Here is a 9,895-nt window from a genome sequence, read left to right on the forward strand (position 1 = left end):
TTCCTGTGTGTAACTCCTGTCGTCTCCTCTCCCTCTAGTGTCAAGGACAAGTCTGGAGGTTCGTTCGATGCTCCCGGTGCAGGTACGGGGACACAAGGCATCAGGCCCGGTCACTGTCGCTCCTGCCTGACCAAGCTGAGCGGTTACTCCGGCCTTTACACCGTCCGCTCGCCACAGGCTCGCTGTGACGCCTGCGCCCACTTAGGAAACCTGTACGACATCAGCGAAGACCACTTCCACTCGCACTACTCCCACACACAAACTCACCCACACAGCGGGGACATGTTTACACACTTCCTTCCCCAGAGCGAGCTGGGCCTGGTGGGAGAAGGGGACGGGCTCGTCAGCCACTTCGAGCCCTCTCCGCCCTCTCCACTTCCTCTCCCCACCTCCGCGTCGGCCCAGCACCTCCAGCTGAGTCGTCAGCACTCCTATGAGAACATGATTCCAGACAGCGTTCCGGAGCGTCAGTCGCAGGCGCACGCCCACCTGCGGGGGCTGAGCCTGCCTGACAGAGATAGGGAGCGGGAGCTGATGCTGGACGAGGGGGCCTATGCTAATGTTCTCACAATGCGCTCTGATCGACCGTTTAGCAGCCGCAGCCCCCCCTCTCCGTCACCCTCCCACCACCACAGTCTGGACGCTCCGATGCCCCTGCCCCGGCGCTCGAAGAGTCTCTTCCCCGATCGGCCGTCTCACAACCCTTTCCTCCAGTCGGCCCCCGGCACGACACAGCGAGAGCCCGCCCCCCAGGCTGTCACACGCATGCCGCAGAGAAATTCTGCCCACGAGCTCTACAAGCAACGAATGCCGCTGTCGCTTACCCTCGGTAACCATGGCAGCCATCACGTCAACCAGCATGGCGGCCATGTTGACCAACAAGTGTTCTACCCCCAGCAGGAGCCCCCTGTGGTGGCGTACATGGTCCCGCCTGCTGCCTCTCAGCCAATGAGCTATGTGACAGCACCGCGAGCCTCCAGCGCAGGCGGCAACCGGCCCCGGCTCTATCGCCGCATGCCCAGCATCGAGTCGGACGTCTGAGAGTCACACACAGCACACTTACTCTCACCAACACACACGCATGCAAGACAGAGGTGTGTGTGTGTGTGTGTGTGTGATAGGACCGGGCAGCTCTGATTCTAAGCACATACACAGAAACACACACGCAGACACACACACACACACAGGTGAAAGACGGGAGGTTCTGTGCCGGACTGAAAGGTTAATGGTGATGCTGAGTAAATAAATTATTGTTTCTTTATCGCACCCTATACGGCAGGGTTGGGTCCACAGGGACACCTGGAGGCACAATACAAGATGAAGCATGCGTGTGTGAGTGTCAGTGTGTGTAGTAGCCTCAAGCTGTGGGCAACGAGGCAAAAACTGACAGTACGTCTGACAAGACAGATTCAAATCCTGGTGGAATAAGAGAGACGCTGTGCACGGAGTCCAACAGCTACAGTGGGATGCGATGGAGGATGCGACGGAGTGTTTTGGATGAAGAGCCGACCCGTCCCGCCCTCTCACCAGCCTCTTGGAGATGATAGGGACACAGTGAACCCCTTTGTTTCTGAGAACACACACACATTTCACCCAAACACACGCCCGCCCCCCTCTCCAGGACTCTCCTGTTGCACTATGATTTCCACAGTCAACCCGTATGTTGTCTGAGCCTCCAAACTGCACTGCCGGCATGGCTTACAGAGTAGTTACCTACACTAGAGTAATCCTCGACTTGAATGGAAATTACTATCTATGTAATAGACTAGGCTGGTGAAGCGGGCAGCTGGTCCGGACACAGGTCCGAGTGTGTCAGCTCCTGCCCGCAGATGTACAAACACTGGAACACACACACACTGTGTCTGTTTTTTTGGGGAAGTTAAAAAAAAAAACGAAACAAAAAAAACAACAACCAACGACTGTTTGTTTTTGTTGATGTCAGTTAAAGGAACATTCCAAAAAGTGGACCAAAAGTGGCCGCCAGTAAACGCCTCTCAGGATGAGAGTGTGTGTTCTAGTGTTTCTAGATCTAGACATTCAGTATAGCATCGTTGCTTCCTCTCTTAGCTAGCCTTCAGGTCATACTGCATGCTTCCTACTGCCCTGTGTTACAGTTAAACTCCTATACAGGGTCATATGTGCACACACACACACTCACAAACACACACATACAGTATATATGCACACACACGCACACGCACATACGCAGTAGTCTAAGATAGTAGTTTAGGGTGGGTGTGTGTGTGTTGAGGCTATGAGATAGCTTCTATTTGTGCACTTTGTAGATTTTATACCCTGCCACATAACACAGACGTTTGACCAAAAACACTTTTATACTGGAAGATATGAATATTCTCAGTCATTCGCTCAATAGATGTTTTTTTCTTTTCTCTTATTTCTCTTGGACGTTGGGTTTTAGGGCACAGCTCTGTCCGTTTCCATTGTGAGGTCAGAAGTTTTACAGTGTTAGATAAAGGGTACAGCATCATACAGTATACACGACACAGACTCTTAATCTTTCTCCTCTTTTTAAAACCTTTCCTGTGCTCATCCGTCGTTCTAGCCTCTCCTTCCTTCGTCTGTTTTTTTTTTTTTCCCTATCTACTCCTTTGTCTTTTGGCTCCTCCCCTGCTTCTTTCTATAGAGTAGATTGAGTATCAGAAGAGTAAAAGTTCAGTCGTGGTGTTTAAATACTCAACATATTGTTGGAAATCACTTAATATCACTAGTTGTAAGAATTCCTCAGATTCAACAGCGGCTGTCGTAGGATACAGAACTTTTTTACTAATTACTTTCTATGTCGAACGAGGAGAGAGAGAAAAAGAAAAAAAAACAGAGGCCCATTTTAATGTTTCTGTAATGAATCTAGAGGCTGAGTGCATCACTGTTACAGTTTCACTCGTCAAATTAATACTCCTAGACAAGTGACAGAGTAGCTGATACTTGTGTGGTGCTGAGTTTCAGCAGAGCGAGTCACGTGGCATCGCAGAGAGTTAGAGAAGTGACTCCTTACAGAGGCAACACGCTCACACACATATATATATATATACACACACACAGACACACACACACACACACTCGACAAGCTGGCAATGTGTGTATGAGTGTTCTAGAAATCCATAATCTACTCAGTAAGGGCATTGATTCTTGAGCACATGGATTTTGATGGAAAAGGGACCTGATATCCCTTTAGCTGCGCATCTGTCTCTATTCTCCTTCCTTCTATTTTCTATTCTCTCTCTCACACACACTCACGCGGAGACACACATATACATACACGCATACGTATACCTATATATATGGCTGCAAAGAATGCAAGACGGTTTGAAACAAAAAAAAAACGCACCTTTGAACGGTGATCGCTGCCCCTCTCTTCGGTAATCTTAACAGGTTTGGTGTGTGAGTTATATGCACAATATCAGGTTGCAATATTATACTTCTGTACAGAGAAATCTTTGTTTTTAAATGTTAGAAACTGATTTCATTTGTTTGATTTGAATGGTATTAAGTATTGAATTCATTTCAGAAACAACGTGGCTTTTTTATTCTGCTTCTTTAGAGAAAAAAAAAAAAAAAAAAGGCTGGCATGTTTTAGATTCTCGTGTGACTTTTATTTATTTTATTTTTTTCCCTCTGGTGTGTTGTTGGTTGGTTGGGACCTCACTGTACAGTCCTCACTGCTCGTTAACTAGACTAGTTAACGAGCGCTCCGCTCACCAGCCACACGTTAGCTGGGTCTCTCATCCGAATCACACTCAATGAATAATGATAGTCCAGCCTGTGTGGCTAATACCACCCCCCCCACCCACCCACATAGTTCTCTTCCACTACGAGTGTGTGTTGTATCACCTCTGAGTGTGTGTGTGTGTGTGCGTGTGTGTGCGTGAGAAAGAGAGAAAGTGTGCATGCATGAGTTTTACACCATGTAAGCATTTATATAAGACAGCGGATGACATGTGTATTTTGAGGTTGTTTGCTGTGTGTGTGTGTGTTTGTTGTGTGTGTGTGTGTACACTTTTCTGTTCTCTCTTCCCTTCATCCCACACATAACATTTGACCTGGCTCTTACTCATAACACACAAATACAGCCTCACAAAACACACACACACACACACACACACTTTGCGTCTGTACTGTTGTGGTTAAGACAGCGTGTAGATCGAGTTTCGTGCGTCCACCATCACAGAGATTTTTACACCAACCTTTAGTTTTTACTTTGGGGATTTTTTTTAATTTTAAATTGCATGACGTGCTCGTGTTTCTGGTGGTACCTATTTTGCTGCAGCGCCTGAGTTCTCCCTGAGTTAGACCTACTGGGCTACATGTACCAACGTTCCCCTCCACCCTGGTTAGTGCACCATGTCAGACCGGGGGGGGGAGCCCCTGGATTATAACACCCCTCCAGCCCCGGCGTAATCCCGGCCGCCGTCGGGGAACATGAGGTAAATGTTCCCATGCAGGCTCAGCACAGTTCCCTCTTTTGTCCCGAGTGCACGAACACATATTCATTTAGCGCTGGGTGGATGGTGTGCGTTGGTGTTTAGTCCTCTGGGTCTCCCTGCTGTTTATCTCACTTATGTATAAGTTCAGGGGTTTCTAAGCTACTAGTTGTGTTGTAAATACTACCTTGTCACTCAGTACCTCTGTACAATCTGTAAATAAGTAAAGGTTACATTTTTCTACTTGTCTGGGTCTGGTTCTTGTTAATCATTTTACCTTTCTACCTTCCCACCCACCTTCCTAACCTAGATACTCAACCTACCTTCCTTCCTAACGTAACATACCTACACAACCTTCCTTAACTTAACTGACCTCCCTCACTAACCATCTACCTACCTACACGATACAACTGAATTACGGATGCTTCTCATTTCTGTCCGTCCGTCCTGAAGCTGCAGTTTTCCGTCAACTGTGAGAATAAGGGCTTTTTGGTTTTCTGCTGCAAAAGGACTCTCCTGCTCTCTGCAGGCTTTCATAATGCCCCCTTAGTGTCTGTGTCTGTCTCTCTGTGTGTGTGTCTGTGTGTGTGTGTGTTTAGATCAGTGTTCTGGTAAAAAGCTTTATTTTTATATTTCTGTCTCCCTCAGGAGACGAACGCTCTAATCTGGGCTGAAGTGGGACAGGAGAGGCGAGCAGAGAGGAGCACATAGACGAACAAACACTCAGACACACACATACGCAGACACACACTCACACACACACGCGCTTATGCATGCTACAAATCATCACACACCACGGCTGGAGGATCTGACACAAGCCGTAGACCAGCTGTAGCAAGAAGACAAGGAGGAGAGAGGAGAACAAAGACACGAGAGGGGTCCCACTGCAGCCGTCCACACTTTCTTTGAAATGGCTCGCATGGAAAATGTCACAAAACACACCGCGGAGCATCCGCGGCCTCACAAGCCTGTTTGTGAGGATGTGTGATCGTGTGCGTATGTATATGTGTGATCATCTGTGTGTCGCTTCCTCTGAGACAGGGTGTCAAGTCTTCAGCGGACTAACTCCCCCTGATGTGATCCATATGCTGGGATCTAATGGACGGGGTAACAGCACACACTCAGACACATGCCTATGCCTCTTATTAAACTAATAGAATTGAGCTGCCCCCACATGTCAGCCTGTAATGTGATTACTGTACCACATCCATGTACCCCTGCAGTAACGACACATACATACATGTGTGTATTCCTGCTGATACACAGACAAAGTCCCAGGGCCACACGCAAACACACATGGGGGTTTACCACATATGTAGCCGGCACTGCCGGGATGTGAGATGAAGCAGATAAATGAAGATAATTAATTTCCTGGATTAAGAATTTCTCCATCTGAGCAACCCGGAGGCTGGAGGGGAGTCAGTAGGAGAACGAGGAATAAGTCAGGATCGAAGGAGGACGATGAGGATGACAGTGTGGACATTTACAGGCCTGCTGTAGGCTGCTGGCTCTTCCCAAGACTCCAAACATCCTCATTAACCAGCAGTCAGCCTACACACTTAACACGTGTGCGTTTGCATGTACACTTGTGTTCTTAAACTGTTGTGATTGTGTGTGTGTGTGTGTGTGTGAGAGAGAGGAGGAGAGAGAGAGCAGCGCGTCAGCCTACACACTAAACAAACCCATGAAAATTCATAAGGACCTGGCGACGCCTACTCACAAATACTAAAAATACTGGAATGAGTTGAGCCTAGTCAGAGGAGAGGAGAGAGGAAGAGTGAGAGAGAGAGAGAGAGAGATGAGATGAGATGAATAGAAAGAAATGAGAGAAAAGCAGAGGAGGAGGGAGAGAGAGACAGAGAGAGAGAGGTGTAACATGAACCAGGGGAGAGCAGAGCAGAAAAAAGAGGAGAAATAATAGTTACTGCGTCCAACTTGGAACATCTATTCTCAGCCTCCGGTGGCCAGCTCTCACTCTGTGTGTGTGTGTGTGTGTGTGTGTGTGTGTGTGTGTGTGTGTGTGTGTGTGTGTGTGTGTGTGTGTTTGTGTGTTTGTGTTTGTGCACTTGGTATCATTTATGTTGTGGGGACCTAGAGCTATTTTCGCAGTCACAATATGGGGACTTGTCTTCATTATGGGGGCAAAAAGCAACTTTCCTCTGAGACATTACATAGTGTGTGTGTGTGTGTGTGTGTGTGTGTGTGTGTGTGTGTGTGTGTGTGTGTGTGTGTGTGTGTGTGTGTGTGTGTGTGTGTGTGTGCGTGCGTGCGTGTGCGTTCGTGCATGGGGCCCAAGTATGATGTGGGGACCTAAAGCTGTTTTGCATAGTCACATAATGGGGACAAATAGAATCTCTCCTGGAATTTTTATGTAAACCATTGTCCTCTGTGAGATGTGTGTGTGTGTGTGTGTGTGTGTGTGTGTGTGTGTGTGTGTGTGTGTGTGTGTGTGTGTGTGTGTGTGTGTGTGTGTGTGTGTGTGTGTGTGTGTCCATGTTCATCCTGATTTGATGGCTACTGACAGAATTTACTGTCAAAGTCATCCATCCAGCAGGGGGAGGGAGGGTGGGAGGGACGGGCAGTTTTGATTTTGCCTTCAGAACTGATATATAGTCAAAGGAGACATTTTATTCTGGGCGTCTGAATCAGGACGAAGTGGCTCCTTTCACAGCTCTGATGGTCGACTTTCTGCAGGCTTCCCCTAACGCTGACAGATGACGTCTGATTGACGGCACGGCCTTATGTACTTGTGTATAAGTTCAAGGTTTTCTGAGCTGAAGTCGTGTATGCGTGTCCAGCTATCGATCAAACGCTGCAGCTCGAGGCGTCGGGCTTCTAAGTATGAAAAGGTCGATACGTTCATACGTGTTTGTTTAGTGTAAAGAGACGGATGAGGTTGGCACAGAAACAAAGGCAACGCGATCTGCGACAGACAACACATTAAAACTGCAGTCTTTCAGAAGAAGTACTCTTTACTGAAATACTTTATACCACAGTGCAGAAATAACTGTAATAAGTTTAAATTTAAAGTTTTAAAGTAAAAGTGTGAGTATTTGATACTGATTACTGAAGTGTTACTGTTACTGCGTCAGGGCAATAACTTTTAATCTTAAAATAATAATATGATAATAGTACATAATCATTTGTATACTTATAATCACACGTTAGAATATAAAATCCACGTCATAATCACACATTTGAAGCTGAACTCAATCGATCATAACACGTCCTCATTTGTTTATTAATTACATTTTCTTTTATTCATCTGAATCTTCAGAGTGCCTCTGACATGTTCAGTAGAAATACAAAGTAAAAAAAAAGAAAAAGTATGTCAATATTGTACTCAAGTACTTCAGTAAATGTATTTTGTTTACTTTTCACCACTGCTGTTTAACATGAACGTTAGTTTTGAATGTTGTCATGAATCTCCGTCCAGTGTTAACGCTGCCTGGAGCCCCGCTGTGATTGTTTTAACTAACTCCTGAGGGACGCATCCGTCTCTTTATGTTGTAAATGCTCCACCGTGATCAGCAGCTCACTTTGTGCCGTTTGGTGCTGAGTGGGCAGCACGGAGGGTTTATGCCGAAAACTCTGTTAATGAGAACTAAACAGAAGAAGTTGTGGATCACGAAAAAAAAACAAAAAACGAAGCAATGAGCTGAAAGATTCCAGATCGAGAGACGGACGATTCTCTGTTCGTCACCAGAAGTGTGTCAAGCTTCTCACACAGTAAAGCCTCAACCGCACCTCTAACCCTTCATCCATTCATCTTTCTACCTCATCACCTCCTCTGCTCATCCCTGTTCATCGGCCTTCCCTCATCCCTTCATCCTCCTTTATCCTCATCCCTTCATCCTCCTTCCATCATCCTCTTCCCTCATCCCACCTCTCATCCATTCATCTTTCTACCTCATCACCTCCTCTGCTTGTCCCTGTTCATCAGCCTTCTCTCATCCCATCATCCTCATCCCTTCATCCTCCTTCCATCATCACTACCTTCATCACCCCTTCATTCTTCTTTGATCATCCCTCATCCTCCTTCCATCAACTCTACCCTTATCCCTTCATCCTTCTTCCCTAATCCCTTCATCCTTCTTCCCACATCCCTACCCACTAAACATCACCCTCCTTCCCTTCATCACTACCCACATCCATCCTCCCTTCCCTCATCTTCCCTCATCCATTCATCCTTCATCCATTCCCTCGTCTCATGCCTGAGAAAGAGCCCCCCCCCACACTGACTCTCCCTCCGCCTGGTCAAACCTTTAAAACACGTGTTGTTGGAGCCGGTTCTTCATTGATGGATCAAATATCGTTTTGGTTTCTTTACTTATATCTTGAGAAATGATGAGGTTTTAAACTGGGTGGCAGGTTTCTAGTTGCATTATGGGAATTGTAGGATTAAGAATTTTTGGATGGCCGGACCACACTGATCTTAAACGAGCTTATCTCGGTCTCCACTGCTTTGGATTCGAACCGCGCTTTATTTAATCTGTGTTTGAAAAAGTCCTTCAACTTTATTCGGGAAGCACAGTATTAAATCAGCGGAGCACCAGTGTAATATCTATGCTAAATGGGCCCTTTCACAGCCCTGATGGTCGACTCTCCGCCGCCTTCAGTGAACGGTGACAGGTGATGTTTGATTGACACCACAGTCTCTGTCAGGTAGCTCACTTTGAGCAACAAATGCAACATAGCTTCCCTGGTAGAAAGCTATAAATCTCAAGTATGCACACAGAGGAGAGATGTCATGCGTGACTGATGACAACAAGTCCCTTCCTCCGCTCATCTCTCGCTCACTCTCACATAAATAGTTCTTCCAGGCTTGCGCTAATAGCTGCATGCTAATCAGGGTACTTCCAGGTGCAGAAATAGACGCAGAACATTTAGAGTAAATTTAGCTTTAATAACCTGGCTGATCACACCATTAATGCTACATCCACTCTGACTCACACGTGCACAGTGTGTAGCGTTGTTGTTATTCTAATAGAGGGTTTCCGACTGACTGCCGCTCGCTGAGGGATGCTGGGAGGCAGGAACAAGGAGTTGGACAAACTCTGCCTGTGTGTGCATCTGCAGATACCCTCTCCACGAGGCTTTGCTGTATGTGAGAGCTGCAGCGCCACCGACTTCACACCGTTTTGTTTTGTTTGTTTTATTTTGTCTCGTCTATAAATGATGAAGAGCCAGGCGGGAGAGAGAGGGAGAGAGAGAGAGGCACTCAGTGCTCCCTGGGGGGAGAGTGCTGAGTGCCCGATGGGCATCGTCCCTTCAGCGTCACCCACCTCCCCCAACCATAAAGCCTGCGTGACAGACAAATGAGGACAGATTGTAAAATATGTGTGAGTGAAACCAACGATTATATGTAAAACCCTGTTCTAATATTCAGAGGCTTCGGTGTATTCTGTATTTTTATTGCTAACACTGAATATCATCTAAAAAGAAGGTAACATAGT

The 9,895-nt window shown here is 46.7% G+C and overlaps 1 protein-coding gene across 5 annotated transcripts in view; it reads left to right on the forward strand.

Annotated features, from left to right (window-relative positions):
* Positions 1–4,682, forward strand: part of grin2ab (glutamate receptor, ionotropic, N-methyl D-aspartate 2A, b) — a 98,867-nt gene extending 94,185 nt beyond the window's left edge. For all 5 annotated transcript variants that reach the window (XM_069529337.1, XM_069529340.1, XM_069529338.1 and 2 more), the window contains one exon: positions 39–4,682. In XM_069529337.1, the coding sequence (XP_069385438.1) occupies positions 39–1,041 (1,003 nt within the window). In that variant the 3' untranslated portion in view covers positions 1,042–4,682. The remainder of the gene's footprint in view (positions 1–38) is intronic.
* Positions 4,683–9,895: the final 5,213 nt, after the last annotated feature.

This window comes from Paralichthys olivaceus, chromosome 8, assembly GCF_024713975.1.
Source record: "Paralichthys olivaceus isolate ysfri-2021 chromosome 8, ASM2471397v2, whole genome shotgun sequence".
Classification (NCBI taxonomy): Eukaryota; Metazoa; Chordata; class Actinopteri; order Pleuronectiformes; family Paralichthyidae; genus Paralichthys; species Paralichthys olivaceus.